General features: G+C 41.3%; 1 protein-coding gene and 1 pseudogene across 6 annotated transcripts in view; one reads left to right on the top strand and one right to left on the bottom strand.

Annotated features, from left to right (window-relative positions):
• LOC118535809 (zinc finger protein 354C-like) overlaps window positions 1-23156 on the top strand; it is a 37708-nt gene that overhangs the window by 1405 nt on the left and 13147 nt on the right. For 2 of the 6 annotated variants that reach the window (XM_078060666.1, XM_078060665.1), the window contains exons 2-4: window positions 6347-6411; window positions 16794-16920; window positions 17503-17598. In XM_078060666.1, coding sequence (XP_077916792.1) covers window positions 6347-6411; window positions 16794-16920; window positions 17503-17598 — 288 coding nt within the window. Of the gene's footprint in view, window positions 1-2190; window positions 2320-6346; window positions 6412-16793; window positions 16921-17502; window positions 17990-18765; window positions 20861-23156 lie in introns of those variants that run through there. The other 4 variants (XM_078060661.1, XM_078060660.1, XM_078060662.1 and 1 more) reach the window with 4 other exon arrangements.
• LOC118535805 (large ribosomal subunit protein uL11 pseudogene) lies at window positions 1660-2582 on the bottom strand (annotated as a pseudogene).

Genomic DNA, 23156 nt, shown 5'->3' with positions numbered 1-23156 from the left:
TGTACTTAGAAATGGTTAAAATGGTGAATTTTTTTGTTATGCGTATCTTTACCACGATTTTTAAAAATTTAAAAAACATTACTAAAATAATAATTAAGGTGTTAGTGCGAGGAAAAGTTGAAAAGACCCTGGGAGTCCACAGAACACTGGGTCGCCTGGGCCTTTTCATGCCCTGATGGGTCTCCTTTCTTGAGTTGGGGTTCTGACAGGCTCCCCTGGTCCAGGAAGGGCATCTCTGAGAAGCCTGCTCCTAACACCCCTGCCTGGGGTTTCTCTTCCTTCTGCCTGGGGTGCTTGAGTCAGGAGCTCAGAGTCAGAAGTTCTTCCAGGTATTTGGAGCAATGATCCAAAACCTGGATAACAGGACACCGTCTAGCTATGCATCCGTCCCCTGAGCACTTGTGTGGGGCACTGTGTTGGGGGGCCTGCCCTCAGGGCCGTGGTCCTGAGTGACCAATGGGAGAAGCGGCTTGGCTGGGCCTGGCATACAGTAGGCCCACAGGCAGAGGGAATAGCCTGTGCATATCCAAAGACAGTGACAGTGTCTGGGCAACTACATAGGCCATGAGGAGGGTCTCACAGTCATGCTGAGACTATCTCTGCTTTATTGTAAAGAATCATCCAGTACAAGTAATGCACACGTGCTGGGGAAGTGTTGGAAAATCCAAACAAGCACGACAAATATTAACCCCCCGAGTCCCAGACAGAGCTCCTCTTACCTTTTTGGCAAACATTCCTGTGGGCTTTCCCAGTCTGATTATGCTAATTATCTCAGTAATTACGTAATGTAATACTTTGAGATTGGTAAGTCCAGTGGCATATTCATTCACATAGGATCAATACTAAGCAAGGATCGAAAATGATCTCAGATGTAAGGTTGGTAGTTACCAGTTTGAAAGTATGATCTCTCCCTGTTAATAAAACCCTCTTGTCCCACTTTCCAGCAACCACCCTGTTCCTCTTTTTTGCCTTTATACCAGAACTCCTCCAAAAAGTTGTTTCTGTCTGCTGTCCCTAACTGCTCTCCTCCAGGTCCGTCTTGAACCCACCCTAAGCAGGCTTACACCCCTACAGTGGTACCCCAACTGTCCGTGTCAAGTTCTCCAGCGAATGCTGTGTTGCTTCATCTGCAGCACTGTCTTCTCTGGGCGGGGGGACAGCGCCCCTCCTGGCTCTCCTGCTGCCTCTCCAGGAACTCCGCAGTCTCCACTGCTGGGTCCTCATCTCCCCCTAAGATGAGAGACCTCTCTCCCCAAGACTAGAGGGCCTCAGGGCTGGATCTTCAGAAGCCTCCCCTCTTCTCTAGCTGCCCTCACTTTGGAGAAACGTCATCCAGCCTTGTGGCTTTCACTGCCACCCATGGGCTGCTGATGCCCACATTTGTATCTCCCGCTTAGATGTCTGTTCTGAGCTCCGGGCTCACTACCTGACTGCCCACTTGGCGTTTCCATTTGGATAGCTAATGCCCTGGGACTTAACATGTCTAAAAGGACTCCTGCGCTGTGCACAGACCTCCTCCTCCCCCTGCACTCTTTCCCATCTTAGCAGATGATCGTTCCTTTCTTCCAGTTGCTCAGTCCAAAAATCGTGGAGTACTTCTTGACTCTGCCTTGTCTCTCACATCCCACATTTGATTCCTTCACCAACCCCGTCAAACTCTTTCTTTTTTTTTTTTTGGTTGTCAAATGATCCTTTATTGAAACATTTTCCTTTGTAGTTAGCTAGCGGGGCGTTCCACCGCACCACTGTTGATGTCATCTGTGATGTCATGAGGGTGGCGGCCGTCAACACAGCAGCCCACAGACTGGGCAGTCCCCAGGATTTCTTTAATGGTTCCAGAGAGTTCTCTGGCTAAAGATCGGTGTCACGTCTGTCGGGCAATATTGACAATATCATCAAAAGTGATATTTCCACTGTGCTTAATGTTTTTCTGCTTCTTTCTGTCTCTTGGTGGTTCCTTGAGGGCTTTGATCATCAGGGCAGAGGCAGAAGGTACCACTTCAATCTGGGCCTGTCTGTTCTGAATGGTCGGTTTCACTGTAATCCTTAGACCCTTCCAATCACCGGTTGCCTTGGCGATGTCATCACCAACCTTTTTTGGAGACAGACCCAGCGGGCCGATCTTCGGGGCCAGGGCAGACGTGGCACCGACTTCGCCACCGGTGCACCTCAGGTACACGACTTTGATCTCGTTGGGGTCGAGCTTAGGCGGCACGGCGGAGGTGGCTGGTGTCGGATGAACCCGGATTTGGGACGACCGAAGAAAGTTCCACCTTTGCTTCCCCAAGCCAAAAGCCAAAAGCAAACTTTCTTCACAAGGTATCCAGACTCTGTCCCCTCTCAGCTTCTCCCCTGCCCGATACCATCTCTCCCTGGATTGTTGGAATAGCCCCTCCCTGGTCTCCCTGCTTCTACTGGTTCTGCTCTAGCAGCAGGATGATCCTGTTCCAGAATGAGCCTCACCATGGTCCTGTGCCATCTGGTCTCCGGTTCCGAGTTCAAGCCTCATCTGGGGTCGCTCCCTCCCTCCCTCTGCTCCGGCCACACCCGCCTCTCTGCTGTATCTGGAACTCACTAGGCATGCTTCCACATGATAGTCCCTCTGCCGGGAACACTTTTCTCCCAGATACCCATGTACCCGTGTGGTTTGTCTCATCCCCCCCCCTTTTTTTAAAGATTCATTTATTTGAGAAAGAAAGCATGAATTGGGGGAGAGGGAGAGAGAGAATCTCAAGCAGACTCTAGAGCCCACGACCCTGAGATCATGACCTGAGCCGAAACCAAGAGTTGGATGCTTAACCGACTGAGCCACCCAGGTGCCACCCAGGTGGAGCTAGTTTCTTTTTAATCAACTTAATGCCATATAACTTAGATACAATAAAATGGGATGTGATGGAATGTGGTGTATAAATCTGTGTACCTACCACCCCAATTAAGACAGGGAACATTTGTAACATCCCAAGAAGTTCCTTTATGCCTCTCTGTAGTCAATTCCTAGTGTTCCTCACTTCAAGCAACCACCGGGCTGATTTCTGTCATCATAGAACTTGCTTTAGAACTTCACGGACTGTGTGTCAACTATACTTCAATTAAAAAGAAAAAAATAAAAAAAGGGGCGCCTGGGGGGTTCAGTCGGTTAAGCGTCTGCCTTTGGCTCAGGTCATGACCCCAGGGTCCTGGGATCGAGCCCCGCATCGGGCTCTCTGCTCAGCAGGAAGCCTGCTTCTCCCTCTCCCTCTGCCTGCCACTCCCCCTGCTTGTGCTTGCTCGCTGTCTGTCAAATAAATAATAAAATCTTAAAAAAAAGAAAGAAAACAAAATTCATGAAATTCAACCATATTATATGTACCACTTTTCATCTGGCTTTTTAAAAATTTTCATTGAAGTAAATGTCTCCAAGATTCTTCCATATCACGTGTGTATTAGCAGTTTATTCATTTTTATTGCTCTGTGTTACTCCTTGTATGAACATACCACTGTTTGTATATTCGTTCACCTGCCAGTGGGCATTTGAGTAACTTCTAGTTTTTAGCTTTTATGAGTAAAGCTGCTGTGGTCATTTGCGTACAAGCCTTTTTGTGGACATATATTTTATTTCTCTTGGGCAAACAGCTAGTAGTGGAACAGCTGGTGGCTCATATGACAGGTATATATTTAACTTTGTAAAAAAACTCTGAAACTTCCAAAGTGGCTGATCCAGTTTACATTCCCACTAACAATGTGCAAGAGTTGTGTTTGCTCCAGATCTTTGCCAACACTTGGTATTGTCAGTCTTTTTAATCTTAGCCCTTCTAATGGCATGGTGCTGACTCACGAAGTCTTTCATTTGGATTTTCTTGATGGCTATCATGGTGAGCATATTTTCATATGCTTTTCGTCATTTTTATATCTCATTTTATGAAGGCCTAAGTCCCTTGCCCATTTTTTCCTGGGTTGGTTGATCTCTTGTTTTTGAGCTCTAAGAACTCTTTCTATATTCTAGATGTAAGACCTTATCATGTATGTGCTATATGTGTATATGCTCATGTTACCCTGTATGTGTTCTGTACTGCTGTGTTTGTATGTCTATATGTATTACGTCTGCATTACCACATATCGAGGGCTTGCTGTCTGTGGCTTGCTGTCTCAAGGATCCCCAGGGCCACCGTCAGGCTTGATGTTCCACTAGAAGGGCTCTCACAGGACTCAGAAGTTACTGCCTCATGGTTAGTGCCTATTACACCAAAAGAATGCACAGTAAAATCAGCACAAGGAAAGGTGCATGGGGCAAAGTCTAGAAGAAACCATGCACAACCTTCCACGTGTCCCCTCCCAGTGGAGTGGCAAGGCATGTACCTAATTTCCCGGGCAGTAGTGTGTGACGTGCAAAGTGTCACCAACCATGGAAGCTTACCCAAGTCTAGGTGTCCAGTGTTTTTTTTATCGGAGGTCAGCCATGTAGGCATATGGTGCTGCATGGCTGACCTCAGTTACTAAAGCTCCAGACCCCCAGATGGGAAGTAGGTGTTCACCATGAATCACACTGTTAGTGTAAGCTATCTGGACAATCTGGCACAGGGTGGCTCAAGGCCTCAGGCTTGCAAAAACACTCTTCTCATCCAACAGAACATTCTAGGAGCTCAGTGCCCAGGAGCTATCCAGGGGCCAGTTCTGGAAATATGCCTTTCTTGGGAATGTGCAGGGCACGAGCAAACCAGGCATGTAGAGTTAACCCTTTCCTGCATGGTTGCCTCTTTATTTTCTGAAGGATGTCTTTTATAGAGCAGACATTTTTTAATTTTGGCGAAGTCCAATTTATCAACTTTTATAGTTAGTGATTTTTGTGTCCTACTTAAGAATTCTTTGCCTACCACAAGGTCACAGTGATTTCCTCCAATAATTTCTTCTGGAGACTTTATATTTTTAGCTTTTCTCTTCACATCTACAATATAATTCAAATTAATTTCTTGTATATAGTGAAGTAGAGGGCAAGAGTAGTTTTTTCCCGTGACAGTTGTATCAGTAAGTATCCAACCAGGAGACAGAAACTGCCAGTTAGATGAACAGGGAAAATGTAGTATAAAGAATTTTAACTATGGCCTGGGATTGGAGTATTAAGGTTAGTAAGAAATCAGGAGACTCTCACATCCTATGACCTTGCTTAGTTTATTCATTTTTAAAGGTGTGTTATGGCTTCCTTAGGTTTTTCTATGGAGAAAATCATGTTGACTGCAAATACAGTTTTACTTCTTCCCTTTTACTATTTATGCTTTTTATTTAGTTTTTCATGTTTATTTCACTGACTAGGACCTCAAGTACAATGTAAAATAGAAATGGTGAGAACAGACATCCTTGCCTAGTTCCCAATATCAGGGTTAAAACATCGAATGTGTCATTATTTATTATGATGTGAGTTGTAGGTACTTTTTGTGGATGCCGTTTATCAACTGAGTAAGTTCATTACTGGTGTGCTGAGCATTTTAATCATGAACAAGTGTAGAATTTTATCTAATGATTTTCTGCATCTATTAAGATATGATTTTCCCCTTCATTCTCTTAATATGATCTTAATGTGATTAGTTACATAAAATTCCTAATCTTAAACCAGCATTTTTTTTTCTGGGATAAACTCCACTGGAAGATATACACACACCTGCACACTTATATATACATATGCTTTTGATTTGCTGATATGTGGTGAGGATTTTTGTATCTATGTTCCTGGTGTTGGTCTTTAATTGTCTTGTAATGATTTGTCAAGTTTGAATAGCAAGGTTGTGTTGGCCTCATGAAATGAGTTAGGAAGCATTCCCTTCTTTTCGATTTTCTTTTTTTTTTTTTTTTTTAAGATTTTATTTATTTGCGAGAGAGACAATGAGAGACAGCATGAGAGGGAGGAGGGTCAGAGGGAGAAGCAGACTCCCTGCTGAGCAGGGAGCCTGATGTGGGACTCGATCCCGGGACTCCAGGATCATGTCCTGAGCCGAAGGCAGTCGCTTAACCAACTGAGCCACCCAGGCACCCCTCTTTTCGATTTTCTGATGGAGTTTGTGTATTTTGCCTTTAAGTGTTCGATAGCATTCATTCATCATTGAAAGCCATCGGGGCCTGGAATTTTCTTTATGGGAGGAGCTGGTCCCAAGAGAGAAGGGACCTATGCTGTCAGTGCCTCAGATGTCAGAAAAGACCAGAAAGCCAAGGAAAAAGCCCCACTCTTTCTTCACGGTATAGAGCCCCAGGGGCACAAGTGGTCGTGTCCTTTATGCCCCTGTTGGGGTGCCGGGGGAGAGGTGAGCGGTCCTCTCTGGACAGTTCTGAGCCCACAGGAGCAGGCACTCACGTGTCCTCTCTCTCTCTCTCTCTGCAGCTTTTCCTGGAAAAGAGGACATGGCCAAGGCACAGGTGACACTGAGGACTTTGCTTTCTGTGCAGGTGGGAGTCAGGGAGGGTGTGTTTATTCTTTCTGACCTTTGCATGTTTATTTATTGGGGTCATAATGTTTATTTAAAGCCCACTTCTGTGAATTTTTTAAGTGATTAAATTTTTAAATAAGTAATACATGCACATAATTGAGAATTCAAACATACAAAAGGGTGAACAGAGAAATGCAAGTCTTCTACTTCTGCCCCCAGCCCCTCAGTTGTCCTCTGCAGACAACCTCCTGTGTATTCTTTTAGGGATAATTTATACATATGCAACCGTCTGAATTTGTATCCTTCACCCATTTCTTTTTCACCCAAGTGGTAGAATGCTACACACACAGGTTATCACTTTGCTTTTTTCTATTGTGGCAAGATATGTATAACATAAAATTTGCCATTTTAACCATTTTTTAGCATACACTCCATTGTGAATTACATTCACAGTATTGTACACTTGTCACCAATTATCACCACCCAGTTACCATCAAGCCAAACAGAAACTATATAAACTAAGAAATAGGGGCGCCTGGGTGGCTCAGTCTGTTAAGTGTCCGACTCTTGGTTTTGGCTCAGGTCATGATCTCAGGGTCATGGGATCGAGCCCTGCATTGGGCTCTGCGTTTAGCATGGAGTCTGCTTGAGATTCTTTCGCTCTCCCTCTCCCTCTGCCCCTCCTCCTGCTCCTCTATATAAATAAATAAATAAATAAATAAATAAATAAATAAATAAATAAAATCTTTTAAAAAATAAATAAACTAAGAGATAATTCCTCACTCTTAACATATAATATATGTTGTAGCATGTATCAGAATTTAACTCCTTTTTATGGTGGGATAATGTTTCATTGTATGCATATCCCCCATTTGTTTATCCAGTCATCTGTTAATGGACACTTGGACTGTTTCCACTTGTTAGCTATTGTGAATAATGGTGTTGTGAACATTGGTGTACAGGTATCTATCTGAATCCCCGTTTTCCATTCTTTGAGGCATATACCTAAGAGTGGAATTGTTGGGGTATATGGTAGTACCGTGTTTAACTTTTTGAGGAAATCACCAAACTTTTCTACAGCAACTGTACCATTATACATTCCCACCAGCTGTGCATAAATGTGTCAGTTCCTCCATGTCTCACCAACACTTGGTATTTTCCGTTGCTTTTATTACAACCATCCTGGTAGATGTGCAGTAAAATTTCATTATGGTTTTGATGTGTATTTCCCTAATAACAAATGATGTTGAGCATCTTTTCATGTATTTATTGGCTGTATGTATACATGTACATATACATATATATATTCTTTGGAGAAATGTCTATTTAAGTCTTTTGTCCATTTCTATTTTTATTTAAAGACTTTATTTATTTGAGAGAGAGAGAGAGAGAGAGAGAGAGCATGAGCAGGGGGAGGGGCAGAGGGAGAGAGAGAATCCCAAGCAGACTCCATGCTGAGGACCCTGAGATCATGACCTGAGTCGAAATCAAGAGTCAGATGCTTAATCAACTGAGCCACTCAGGTGCTCCTGTCCATTTTTATGTTGTTTTTTTGTTTTTTGTTTTTTGTTTTTTTTGGTGGTTGTTAATTTGTACATGTTCTTTATATATTGTGGATATTAAGCACTTACTAGATATATGATTTGCAAATATTTTCTCCCATTCTGTGGATTGCCATTTTGCTCTCCTGATAGTATCCTTTGATGCACAAAACTTTTAAGTTTTGGTGAAGTCCAATTTATTTTTTTAAATTTTATTTCCTGTGCTTCTGATGTTATATTTAAGGAACCATTTGTCAGATCCACAGTCATGAAGATTTGCCTTTATGTTTTTTCTGAATTTTATCATTTTCACTCTTAAATTTATGTCTTTCATTTGCTTTATGTTAATATTTGTGTATGGTGTAAGGTAAGGGTCTATATTCATTCTTTTGCACATGGATATCCAGTTTATCCTGCACTGCCTATTGCCCCAGTGAATAGTCTTGGCACCTTTCTCAAAAATCAATTGGCCATAAAGGTGAGAGTTTATTTCTGGGCTCTCAGTGCCATTCCATTGGTCTACATGTCTGTCCTTATGCCAGTACCACACTGTTTTGATCCCTATAGTTGTGCAGTAGTTTTCTAAATCAGGAAGTGTGAGTCCTCCAACTTTGTTTTTCTTTTTCAAGGTTGTTTTAGCTATTCTGGTTTCCTTGAAATTCTGTATGAATTTTAGGATAGGTTTTTCCATTTTTGCAAAAACACCATGGGGATTTTGATAGGGATTGCATTGAATCTTATATTGCTTTGGGTAATATAGACATCTTAGTGATATTAAATCTTCCAGTCCATGAGTACAGGATGTCTTTCCATTTCTTTTGGTCTTCTTTAATTTCTTTCAACAGTGCTTTGTAGTTTTCAGTGTATAAGTCTTACACCTCCTTGGTTAAATTTATTCCTAAGTATTTATTCCTTGATGCTATTGTAAATGGAATCATGTTCTTAATTTCTTTTTGGTATTTTTCATTAGTGGTATGTCGAAATACAACCAATTTTTCTTTTTTAGAAAGTTAACTTATTTAGGGGTGCCTAGATAGCTCAGTCGGTTAAGCAGCCAACTCTTAATTTCGGCTCAGGTCATGATCTCACGGTCTTGGGATTGAGCCCGGCATCAGGCTCCAGGCTCAGCCGGGAGTCTGCTTGAAGATTCTCTCCCTCTCCCTCTGTCCCTCCCCACCCCCACCCACACTCACATGCATGTATGTGTGCTCTCTCTCTCTCTCAAATAAATTTTAAAAATTTTAAAAAAGAAAGCTAATTTAGTTAAACTAAAACAAAACAAACAAACAAAAAATAGTTCACCCATTTCTCCCACTCCTCACTCCCCCACCTCTGGCAACCACTGACCTATTCTCTGTATCTCTGAGCTTGGTGTTGTTTATTTATTTATTGATTGATTTTCCACATATGAGACAGATAATTTGGTATTTGTCTCTGCCAGACTTATTTCACCTACCGTAATTCCCTCAAGGTCCATCCATTTTGTCACAAATGGCATTGTGTGGGGATGGCTGAGTAATATTCCGTTGTATGTATACACCACACCTTTATCCATTCACCTATTTTTTTTTTTTTAAAGATTTATTTATTTATTTATTTATTTGAGAGAGAGAGAATGAGAGAGAGCAAGCACATGAGAGGGGGGAGGGTCAGAGGGAGAAGCAGACTCCCCGCCGAGCAGGGAGCCCGATGCGGGACTCGATCCAGGGACTCCAGGATCATGACCTGAGCCGAAGGCAGTCGCTTAACCAACTGAGCCACCCAGGCGCCCTATCCATTCACCTATTAATGGACACTTGTATTGCTTACATATCTTGGCTACTGTAAATAATGCTGCAGTGGACACAGGGGTATGGATATCTTTTTGAGCTAGTGTTTTTGTTTTCTTTGTATAACTACCCAGAAGTGGGATCGCTGGATCCTATGGTAGTTCTCCTTTTAAGTTTCTGAGGACCCTCCATACTGTTTTCCACAGAGGCTGCACCAATTTACATTCCCACCAACAGTGTGTGAGGGTTTCCCTTTTTTCTACATCCTCGCCCACACTCGTTATTTCTAGTCTTTCTGATAATAGCCATTCTAACAGGTGTGAGGTGATATCTCCTTGTGGATTTGATTTGCATTTCCCTGATGATTAATGATGTAGAGCATCTTTTCATGTGTCTGTTGGCCATCTGTATGTTTTTGGAAAAATGTCTACTCAGATCATCTACCCATGTTTTAATCTGATTATTTGTTTGTCTGTTTTTTTTACTATTGAATTGTAGGAGTTCTTTATATATTTTGGATTAATGCCCCTTATCAAATATATATTTGCAAATATTTTCTCATTCAGTAGGTTGCCTTTTCATTTTGATGATGGTTTCCTTTGCTATACAGAAGCTCTTTACTTTGATGTAGTCCCACCTGTTTATTTTTGCTTTTGTAGTTTTTGCTTTTGGTGTCAGATTCAAATGTTTTCTTGTAGGAGTTTTAGGGTTTCAGGTGTTAATTCAAGTCTTTAATCCATTTTAAGTTAACTTTTGTGTATGATGTAAGATAGTGGTCCTATTTCATTCTTTTGTGTGGCTGTCCAATTTTCCCAGCACCGTTTATTAAAGACTGTCCTTTCCCCCATTGTATTTTCTTGGTTACTCTGTCATAAATTAATTGACCACATATGCATGGGCTTATTTCTGTGCTGTCTATTCTGTTCCACTGATCTTTGTGTCCGTTTTTATGCTGATACCATACTGTTTTAATTACTGTAGCTTTGTAATATAGTTTGAAATCAAGGAATACGATGCCTCCAGCCTTGTTCTTTCTCAGTATTGCTTTGGCTATTTGGGGTCTTTTATGGTGTCATAGAAATTTTAGGATTGGTCTATTTCTGTGAAAACAGAATTGTCACATTGTAATTTTGATAGGGATTGCATTGAATCTGTATATTGCTTTGGGTAATATGGACATTTTAACAATATTAATTCTTCCAGTCTATGAGCACAAAATATCTTTCCTTTTATTTGTGTCTTCTTTAATTTCTTTCCTTAATGTCTTGTAGTTTTCAATACACACATCTTTCACCTTGTTGGTTAAATGGATTCCTAGATGTTTTATTCTTTTTGATGTAATTGTACATGGGCTTGTTTTCTTAATTTCTCTTTCTGATAGTACATTATTAGTGTATAGAAACACAAGAGATTTTTTTGTGTTGATCATGCATCTTTACGGAATTTGTTTATTAATTCTAACAGTTTTTTTGATGGCATCCTCAGGGTTTTCTATATATAATATCATGTCATTTACAAATAGCAACAGTTTTATTCCTTCTATTCCAATTTGGATGCCTTTTATTTCTTTTTCTTGCCCAGTTATTCTGGCTAGGACTTCCAGTACTGTGTTGAATAAAGTGGCAAGAATGGGCATCCTTCTCTTGTTCCTGATCTTAGAGGAAAGGCTCTCAGCTTTTCACCATTAAATATGATGTTCCCTCTATACCAATTTGTTGAGAATTTGTATCATGAACAGATGTTGAATTTTGTCACATGCTTTTTCTGCACCTGAAATATAACCAGTTTTTCGGTGTTAATTTTATATCCTAAAACTTTGGTGAGTTTTTTTATGGAATCATTAGGGGTTTCTACATATCAGATCATGTCACCTGCAAATGGTTTACTTCTTCCTTTCCAATTTGGATACATTTTATTTCTTTTTCTTGCCTAATTGCTTTCTCTAGAACTTGTAGTAGTATGTTGAATAGAAATGGCAAGAGTGGCATTCTTGTCTTATTCCTCATCTTGGAGGATAAAGCTTTTAGACTTTTACCATTAAGTATGATGTTAGCTGTTGGTTTTTTTACATATGGCCTTTACCATGTTGAGGAAGTTCCCTTCTATTCCTAGTTGTGTTTTCATCATGAAAGGGTGATAGATTTTGTCACATCCTTTCTCTGAATCAATTAAGATTTCATGTAATTTTCTTCCTTCATTCCATTAATGTGGTGTGTTATGTGGATTGGATTTTTTGTATGTTGAGCCACCCTTACATTCCTGGGATTAATCCCAGTTAGTCATGTTGTATAGCCCTTGTAATATGCTGCTGAATGCGATTTTCTAGCACTTTATTGAGGGTTTTTGTATATTTATTCATAAGGGTTGTTGATCTGTACCTTTCTTATAGTTTCTTTGTCTGGTTCAGTATAAGGGTAAATCTAGCCTCAAAGATTGAGTTAAGAAGTGTTGCCTTCTGTTCAATTTTTGGAAGAACTTGTGTTAATTCTTCTTCAAGTGTTTGGTAGAATTCACCAGTGAGGCCATCTGATCCTGGGCTTTTCTTTGTTGGGAGATTTTTGATTACTGATTCAATTTCCTTACCTGTTACTCAGATTTTTAAATTTTTTCTTGAATGAGTTTTAGTAGTTTGGGTGTTTCTAGAAATTTGTTCGTTCATCTGGGCTATCCAATTTGTTGCATACAAGTGACTTCAGCACTATCTATTGAATAATTTGCCCTCCAGATATTTGTAATATCACCTTTATGATATTAAATTAGTAAATATACAAGAACCAGGTTTGGAGGTTATCTGTTCAGCCAGGCATTTATTTTTAAATGAAAGCAGTTTTTGAACTGAAGCAAAGGTAATTTAATAATTTTAGCTTTGTAAAATCCTTTTGGCTTGATTTTCCTCCCAGATGAATTTTTGTGTCTTTTTTTAGCAAAGTAAAAAATTTCATTTTGCATTTTAGTTAATTTTATCATAAATTTGCAAAGAATGTATGCCATTTTAGTAATCAGTCTTCTTATGTCTCAGTAAAGTTTTATAGTTTTTTCCTGAAAGACATTTTATCCAGGATTTTTATTTGTTCTCAGCTGGAAGATCACTTTTGGATACTCAATCAGTCAATTACTGGAAACTGAAGTCTAGCAAAGTTTTTAATCTTTGCCAATTTAACAGTAAAGGAAAAAAAAGTTACTCCTTTAATTTCCATTTCAAATTTTCATTAGTGTGCTTGAACATCTTTTCATATATTTTTTTCTTTTTTTAAAGATTATTTATTTTAGGGACGCCTGGGTGGCTCAGTCGGTTAAGCATCTGCCTTTGGCTCAGGTCACGATCCCAGGTTCTGGGATCGAGTCCCGCATCGGGCTCCTTGCACAGTGGGGAGGCTGCTTCTCCCTCTGCTTGCTGCTCCCCCTGCTTGTTCTCTCTCTATCTCTGACAAAAAAATAAGGGAAATCTTTAAAAGAAAGAAAGAAAGAAAGGAAGGAAGGAAGGAAGAAAGAAAAAGAAAATTTATTTTAGAGAGACAGTGTATGAGCAGGGGGAGGGGCAAAGGGAGAGAAAGAGAGAGAATCCTCAAGCAGACTCCGCACTCAGCATGGGGCTCAATTCCAGGACCCTGAGATCATGATGTGAGCTGAAATCAAGAATTATCCACTTAACTGACTGAGCCATCCAGGCACACACATCTTTTCATGTATTTTTTAACCATTTGAATTTCTTCTGTGAATCACTCATATCTTATGTCCATTTTCTCTTATTTGTTTTATTCTTATTGATTTATAAGAACTTTTTACATAGAAGATTATCAATCCTTTGAAAATAATAGATATTGCAAATTCCTTTTCCCAGTTAGTTGGGAAAATTCAAACTTGTTTAGGTTGTACAGAAAATCTGATTTCTTTGTTTTCAAGTGTGCCTCTGGTTTTAGAATGGATCCTGGCCTTGGTGTCAGCCCTCCCCAAGGTTATTCTTTTCAATCCATATAACTATTGTGACTATCATAGCTTTAAAAACTAATATATTTTGTCCTTAAGAATGGTGTGAAGGGGGCGCCTGGGTGGCTCAGTCAGTTAAGTGTCTGACTCTTGATTTCAGCTCAGGTCATGATCTCAGGGTTGTGAGATCGAGCCCCGTGTCAGGCTCCAGGCTCAGCATGCTCAGCTTAAGATTCTCTGTCTCCTTCTCCCTCTGCCCCTCCCCCACCCCCACGTGCACACACTCTCTCTCAAGAAAATAAAAAAAAAAAAAAGAATGGTATAAGGTGGGTATCTTCTTTTTATTTTTTCCAGGTGATTAGCCAGTTGTCCAGTACCATTTTTGAATGATCCATCTCCTTTTGCTGCCTAAAAAGGCCATGTTTGTGTCTAAATTGGCACCTATTTCCAGGCCATCTAGGCTGCCTGGTTTCATAAATATAATGTTGTTTTAATAATCATAGTTTTGGACCAATGCCTAATTGGGCAAGTTTCCCTCATTTGGCTTCTTTTATTAAAAACAAAAAGCAAACGATAACAACAAAAAAAAAAATCTTGGTTTGTTCCCATTTAAATCTTTTTTTTCATATTTAGTATTTTAGTTTTTTCACATTTTTTCACATTTATTCCTGGTCGCCATTATGAATATTCTCCAGACAAGCCTATCATCAAATATTTAGAAAAATATATGTTCAACAAAATATTTTTCATTATATTACCCAATTACTGAAAGTTTCTGTTCTTTCATTCCATTTTTTCTTAATGAAAAATCAACACACAAATATACAATGTCCCTCTCCCTCTGTGATCTTTCCTGAAGACTTTATTCTTCAAGAACATGGTTAAGGAAGTGACCACTACCTTTAAAAGTGCCTTTCTATTTTAGATACTGAACTTCTGAAAGGAATTATCAAGAACATAAGACAGTTTCTTATCATATGTGTCTTACATATTTAACCAGAAGCAAAGAATCAGTTTACAGCCAAACCAAGTGTCTGTGTCTACATTTAAATCTTTAGATGGATTTATTAACTTTCAAAGCCTGCTGCCCACATGGGTCAGGATTTTGTTTGAAGAACAGGTGGTTTTTTGTAACACATAATGTTGCATACTCATTCTTTCCTGACTCATTCTTATTAATTAAAATCATTTAAAACTATTAATAGGCACTTGCAGCTTTTTACTTTTCGAAAAATCAGGCTGTAAAATTTTATTATAAATTAAAAGTATCTTTTCAAAATTCTCAAGTTGATGATCTGCAAAAATTTAAAGGCTTCGGTATTTAGTTTCTCATTACTGGGATTACATTTCAGCTTGTACTTGTTGGATGAACTAAACCAGATGAAGGAGAACGTGGTGTTTACTCAGCCATTGTCTGACTAGACTGGGGGGACATGTTCTCAGCTGGTGAACAGGCTGCTTTAGTCCTTTTGCCGTCTTGAATTTTGGGATTGCGTGGGTGTCAGCTTCGGTGACTGGGGCTCTGAAGTAGCTGCTACCCTGGTCAGATCTCTCAGGCTTTGTCCTCTCACGGCTTTGGTGAGGATGCCCTACAATGATGTGACTCAGCCTTCACAGGTCTGGCCCCCTGGTCTCTGCTGCCCTGGGCCATGGGCGACATCCGTGGATCTTCTTTGGTGAGGCGGCTCCATTCATGGCAAGGTGGGCACCACCACTTGTAGAATCTCTGTCTCATGGAGAAGAGAGTCCCCACTGCCCACGGGGTCTCCAGCTGTGGTGACGAACCCACTATTACCTGGGGAATTTCTGCCCATGGGGTCTCCACCTCTGTGGGGGAGGGCATGTTCTCAGTGATGGAAATGACACTGTTCCGCCCAACTTCGCCCTTGACTTCCTCTTCTCCTCTCACTCTGTTCTGACAACTCATGTATTCAGACCTGAAAGCTCACATTGGGAGTTTGGGACAAAAAGTGGTCCTGAGGTCCCAGGAGAGGATGAGCCTAGGGAGACCTCAAGGGGGGGCTGTTGGTGCAGAGGACTGTGGACCCCAGTCATTTAAGGAGGAGAAAGATGGGGAGGAGCCAGGGGTCTGAGCAGGAAGGGCCAGGAGAGTGTGCTGCGTGCGGGTGGAAGAATAAGGAAGACACACACCGTTGAGATGCAGAGCCACCAAGAAGCTGTCCCTCAGCATCAGTCTGCACATCACAGCACCTAGTTCCCTGTTGTTTGCACTGCCCTGACCAGCCTTGCTTCCGGTAACTCTTTTGTCCTGTTCCATATAACTTAATAGATATACTTCCTTTTTATCCGTCTCTTCATCCTAAAAACAACATCCCTCTCCCTCCTCCTTCAAACAGTCTCTACTCTGGAATTTGTAGGAATCTTCTTCTTGCTCTTCTTTATGGTCTTACCACATACACCCCTAAACAATAGACTGTTCAAATGCACATGTTTGATCTCTGTTCATCTGCCAGGGCTGCCTTAACAAAATACCACCAACTGCATGGCTGAAACAACAGAAATTCATTTTCTCACAGTTCTAGAGGCAGGAGGTCCAAGATCAAGGTGCCATCAGGTGAAAGGTCTCCTCCTGGCTTGTAGAGGGTCACGTTCTCTCTGTGTCCTCACATGGCTTTTCCTCTATGTACATGCACTCCCGGTGTCTCTTCCTCTTCTTACAAGGACCCGTCAGATTAGGGCCCCACCCTTATGGCCTCATTTAACCTGAACTGTCTCTTTAAAGGCCATATCTACAAATATAGTCACATTGTGGGTTGGGGCTTCAACATATGACGGGTGGGGAAGGAGCACAATTCAGTCTGTTACCCTGAATAAATGCATATTCCTCGGATTCTGGATTCAATGACAATTTGCTTCTTTGCCCTTGACATCACCCCAGGGAGTCTCATAACTGTCTGTAGCTGTCATTACTCTTCTGGAATTTCTTACTGCACAGACTAGAACTTCCAGGAGAATATCAGAGTAGCAGATTCAGTGTTGGTGTCTTGTTCTTGCTTGAACCAGATGCACTAATGTCTTGTGTTCAGCACAATATAAGCCAGTTTCTTTGTATATACCTTCCCCTGCCTGCCGGGATGCTGCCCTCTGTGATGTGCTGTGCATGGCATTCCCACTGCCTAACGCTGCCTCTGGTAATGTCTCAGGACCCAGTGACATTCCGGGACGTGGCTGTAGAGTTCACCCAGGAAGAGTGGGAGCACCTGGGCACTGCTCAGAGGGCACTGTACCGAGAGGTCATGCTGGAGAAGTACAGGAGCCTGGCCTCCCTGGGTAAGAGTCGCCCTGGGCCCACCATGGCAGCACCCTGGGAGGGTCGGGGAACACAGGTGCCATCTGCTCAGGTTCTGCTTAGCTGATGGGAAGAGGGGAGATGTTAAGTAATTTAACTTGGCAAGTGATTATTTTTATGTTAAATAAACACAGATATAATAGATTATAATGAAAATATGCATGATTTTAAAAGATGCAACAAAGACTGGGAAGGGGTTTTAGACTCTGAGAGGCACAGTCCACTAACAGTCCTTGAAGGCCTGTGTGTACCTACCCTGCCAATATGAGTTGGTGAATGAGGAGTCTGCTTTCTCTTCTCTATCCAAACTGTGAGTCCCAAGGCCCTGAGGTCTCTGACCCATGGGGCCATATTTTGATGTTTAGAGGACACAGACTCAGGGTGTTTCCACTGCTTGTCCTCTGTGTGGTCGGGAGCAGGAGGCTGAGGCTGCCCCCACCCCCACCCCGGGGTCACCCATCATTCATGCTGCAAAGGTCCTGGAGACAGGGAAATAGGGGCAAGTCCCTGGGCACATGCTTGTCACTGTCCCAACATTTGCACCTCTTGTCTTTTCTGAGCAGGGTGCCAGGATTTCAAGCCTGATGTGATCTCCCGGCTGGAGCAAGGTGGATCGGCATGGATGGCATGGAGGGACATCCCTAGGGACCCCTCTCCAGGTGAAGAGATGGGAAGGAGGCCTGGGAGCTCATGCACAAGGCTGTGTAGAAAGCCAGTAGTTTCTAGAAGCACAGGCCATAGGAGAAATCGCAGGGGAAATCAGGACTGCCTCGAGAATAATCCCTGCACAGAAACTCCTGTTCCTCTCCTGCCTGAGTCCTGCTCCTGCGGGGAATGTACTGCCCACCTGGGCCCCTCCCCACCCCCCCCAATACTGTGCTGACTTTCTTCTTCCCTCCTCTCCGGTGTGCCCCTCCCCCCGTGCTGCCAGGCATTCTGCCCTCTCTAGAGAAGCCCCTCAGTGGGCAAGGATGCCACTTTCACCTCCTTCTCTTTCCTGTCATCTGTTTGATCACCATTCCTTCCCTCTGAATCTACCTTGAATGTTAGGTAAGTGTACTAGGAGTGGTCCAGTAACCACGTCCACTCCCTGCCAGCATCCACAGCGTGGATTTCTGCTTCCTGCTGCATTCAACCTCAGCAGGACTTTCCGTAATCACTCTCCACCTCACTCAACTCTTCTGTTTCTTGTCTTCTCACACCCCCTCAACTGTATTGGATTCCGCATGAGTCCTTTATGCCCACTTGCTAACTCTGACCCCCCCCTACTCAAGTCAACAGTGACCATGCATTGCCTCTGATAGCAGCAGGAAAATGGGGTGGTGTGGGACCATCCTTACAGACCTGGTGAATTGGTGTTTCAAGGAAGTTAACTGTGGCAGCTTACAAAATGGGCAAATAGGGAGAAGAGGTTGGAGGCTGAGAGATTAGTGGTGGTATTTCACAGTGCCCCAGGCACACAGTGACATTGGGTTATACCCTGATCTGCTTTTCTTCTGCGGGTCTTTATTCCAGTGATTCCCCTCATTACTGCCCCCTTGTCCATTCTCAGTCCCTGTTTTTACCCTTCAGTCATTCCAGAAAGGCAGTCCTCATTTGTGTCACTTAGCAGCACCCCTATAACCACTGGTGTGTCCCTTTCTTCCTTGCTCCTGTGCATAGTGGCTCTAGGCTTCCATGACATTGGAAATCAGTCAAAGCACCGTACCTCTGTTTGGGGAGTCAAAGAATAAAAGTAATAGGAACATATTATATGTAGCTTCAACTAGCTCACACTTTTTGTCTCTCTAAATGGTCAAATACCCTCCATTTTCTATTTCTTTCAGACCAAGAGACAAGATCTAGAATTGCAAAGTCAAATCTGAAGCAAGTAATTTCTGAAGAATTTTCCCAGGGTATGATAATCAACAAAGGTAAAAGGAATGGAATCCTTTACTTCACCAGAGAAGTCCCAGAATATCTTAGCTGTTTCGAGAGCCATCCAGGGCAGATGGCATTTACCCATAAGAAAATCCTGACTCAGGAGAACATTCATGAAGATAATGGATTTGAGTTTAAACAGCAATCAAACTTTGTTACTCAAAGCACAAGTCCTTCAGGGAAAACAATGTGTAAAGATGACTGTTACAGCAGGAGCTTTTCACATAACCTAGATCTAAGTAATCATCAGAGAATCTACACAAGTGAAAAGCCATACAAATGTGACCAATGTGGGAAATACTTTGGCTGTGGTTTGGATCTCACTCAACACCAGAGTACTCATACTGGAGTTAACCCATACCTTATTAGATATCAGAAATTTGGTGCTAGAGAAAAGCCCTTCAAATGCAGAAATTGTGGCAAATCTTTTAGCAGGGGGACACACCTTATACAACATGAAAGATGTCACACCGGGGAGCGACCATTTGAGCGTACTGTATGTGGGAAGTCGTTCAGCTGGGACTCATCCCTTATTCTACATCAGAGAACTCATACTGGAGAAAAATGCTATGAGTGCAGTGAATGCGGGAAGGCCTTCAGCCAAAGCACGTGCCTCACACAACATCAGAGGATTCATACAGGCGAGAAACCTTATGAATGTAATCAGTGTGGGAAGGCCTTTACCCAAAGTTCACATCTAACTCTGCATCAGAAAACTCATACTGGGGAGAAGCCCTATGAATGTAATCAGTGTGGCAAAGCCTTTATTCAGAGCATTCAGCTTACTCTGCATCTAAGAACTCACTCTGGAGAAAAACCTTATGAATGTACCGAATGGGGTAAAACCTATAGTCATAGCTCATCCCTAATGCAACACAAGAGGATTCATACTGGAGAAAAACCCTTTGAATGTAAAGAATGTGGGAAAGCCTTTACCCAGAGCATTCAGCTTACTTTACATCTGAGAACACATACTGGAGAGAAACCCTATGAATGTACCGAATGTGGCAAAGCCTATAGTCCTAGGTCATCCCTTATTCAACATAAGAGGATCCATACTGGAGAAAAACCCTTTGAATGTAATGAATGTGGGAAAGCTTTCCGATGGAACACACATCTTACTCAACACCAGAGAATTCATACTGGGGAGAAACCTTACAAATGCAAAAAATGTGACAAATCTTTCAGCAGAAGTACACACCTTAATCAACATCAGAGAATTCATACTGAAGAGAAACCCTACAAGTGTAACGAGTGTGGGAAAACCTTTGGTCAGAGTGCATATCTGACTCAACACCAGAGGATGCATACTGGAGAAAAACCCTATCAGTGTGAGGAATGTGGAAAGGCCTTCACTGTAAATGCATACCTTGCTCAACATCAAAGGATTCATAAGAGAAAGAAACCTTTATTATGTGCCAATCACAAAGAAATTCTGACTGGAAAGAAATCCAACAAATGGATCTAATGTGGGAAATATTTCAGCATAAACACAGGCATTCCTCAACATGAATAAATGAATAAAAGAGAACTCCTATAAATATAACTGTGGAAAATATTTCACTTCTAGCATGCCATGAATGCTAGAATACTAATATGCTCATCATAAAACTAAAAAGGTGGAAAATGTGTGAAATGTTTTAATGTAATATGACCTCTTACTATAAGTTAAAGGAAATACACTGAGGGGAACCTTATAAATAACGTCTTTAAAACCACAAAGTCGCACATGAAAGTTAAATCTTTTTATCTATCATGCTGAATTTCTAGAAAGGGTGTAGGAGTAATGTGTCTTGAATCTATAAATGATGTTCTATATAAGGAGGCTCACACTTCATATCTGATGTCTCACTTTATATATACAGAGCTTTAAATACTGTAGATGTCTCACTTTATATATACAGAGCTTTAAATACTGTAGATGAAGGGACAGCAAACTGTGGCGCATGGGACAAATCCAGCCTGCACCTGTTGTTACAAATAAAATTTTATTGGAACACAGTCACATCTATTTGTTTGTATAAACAACCAAAATTTATTGTCTCACAGTTTGGGAGGCTGATGTGTGGGAAATTTCCATTTTTACACATAGATCAAGGTGCTGGCAGGTTTAGTTTCCTCTGAGTCTCCTCTCCTTGGCTTCTTGCTGTGTTCTTACATGACCTTTCCTCTGTGCACTCATCCTTGGTGTCTCTTCCTCTTCTTATAAAGACACCAGTCATTTCAGATTATGGTCCCATCTTTATGACCTCATTTGACTATAATCACCTCTTTAAAGGCCCTGTCTTTAGTCACATTGAGGTTCAGGGATTTGTTTTAATTTGTTCATGTTGCTGCAACAGATATTCTGTAGGCTGGGTGGCTCATAAACAACAGAAATTTATTTCTCAGTTCTGGAGGCTGAAAAGTCTAAGATCAAAGTGTTAGCAGATTCAGTGTTTGGTGAGAGCCTACTTCCAAGTTCATAGATGGCCATCTTTTTGTTGGGCCCTCACATGGTGGGGAAGGTGAGGCATCTCTCTGGGGTCTCTTTTATAAGGGTACTAATCCTATTCATGAGGGCTTTACCTTCATGACCTAATCACCTCTCAGAGCCCCCCCCCCTCCACTTCCTAGTACCATTACTTTTGAGGTCAGGATTTCAACATGAATTTCGGTAGGGACACAAATCTGCTATCATACACATATGATGAAGACCATAGCAGGCTTCTAGATATGTTATTTGGAGGGAACACAACACAGTCCATAACAAGCCTGTGAAGCCTAAAATACTCTCTAGTCCTTTACAGAATAAATTTCCTAAACTTGAGGGTATAGATAACCAACATATACATCAACATTCTACACTGGAAACAGATTTCTAAAAAAAAAAAGTAAATGAGGGCAACATAATAGTCATAAATTGTACCATACGGAGAACCTACCTGTTTTGTAATTGTTGAATTATTTTGCAAAAATTAGAGAAGGGATATTTTTTTCTGGAAAATAGAAGGCAGAGGTGTTTCTTTGAATTCTGTGACTTCTCCGATTCATAATTTTTGTAGCAAACACTGTTCAGATCACCTCCTATTTATCCCATTGGTGAGGGTGGGATCCTCCACCCTACGTAATACAAGATAGTTAAATGCATGACACCTGACACTGGCCTGATGACTGACAGAAGTTTATTAGTCACATATGATCCCAGCGCACGGAAGGACACTGCACACCACACCACACAAACACCCCATGTGGGTTGCACTCAGGAGCAGAGCGAACCAGTAGGAGCACTGGGAAGAAGGTTTGTAGTAGTAAGAGAGTGAGGTATTCCCTGTTTTCCACCAGAGACTGTGATTGGCTTGTGTGAATAATTCATGGGCCAGGAGGGTGAGGATGGAACACTGAGCCAGGTGATAGGGAAACTACCTGGAGTGGGAACCTTTCCTGTTGGGCAGTGGGCATATTGGCAAGAGCAGGGTAATCCACAGTTAGGCGTTGGAGGCCCTGTGAGGCTCAAAGATGTCCAGGCAATGGTGAAATTTCCATTTTTACACATAGCATTAGAAACCAGCTCTGTTTGGGGAAGTTTGCAGTCTTCTGCTACCAATCTAATTTGCCTTACTAGGAGCAAACCCTCATGACACGAACTTTTTTCACATAACTTTTTCAACTGTATACTTCTTCCAAATGATCCCAACTTTTCTTGGTCCTTTGCTTTCCTGAAAGTTAAAATTTTAGAGTGAGCTTGTCCATTTCTGTCCATATAAACTGTATTACTTTGTCAAATGCATTTTCTGTATCTATTGAGGATACTTTTTTCTCCTTTACTATTTAATTGGGCTAATTACATTGATTGATTTTGAAATATTAAGCCAACTTTTCATTCCTTGAATAAACTCCACTTGATTGTGATATATTATCCTTTCTAAAGTATTGCTGGATTGGATTTGCTATTTTAAGACTTTCACTTCTGTGTTCTTGCATTGTTGTTCTGTAATTTTCTTTCCTTGTAATGTCCTGGTCAGGTTTTGGCATGAGGATTATTTAAGCCTCTGAAAATGACCTAGGAAGTGTTCCCTCCCCTTTTATTTTAGAAAACATTTTCTGAAAAACTGGTATAATTTCTTCCTTAAACATTTAGTGGAATTCACCACTTGAGTCTGAAATTTTATTTCTAAGGAAGTTTTAAATTACAGTTTTAGAGGGTTTTTGTTTTTAGTTATAGGGCTATTCATATATTTTTTTCTTTGTCAGATTTGGCAAATTCCATTTTTCAAGGAATTGTCAATTTTATCTAAGTTGTCAAATTTTTGGCAAT

Source organism: Halichoerus grypus, chromosome 13 (genome assembly GCF_964656455.1).
Source record: "Halichoerus grypus chromosome 13, mHalGry1.hap1.1, whole genome shotgun sequence".
Lineage (NCBI taxonomy): Eukaryota > Metazoa > Chordata > Mammalia > Carnivora > Phocidae > Halichoerus > Halichoerus grypus.
Note: the sequence above shows the minus strand (reverse complement) of the source record. Positions and strands in the feature narration are given on the sequence as shown.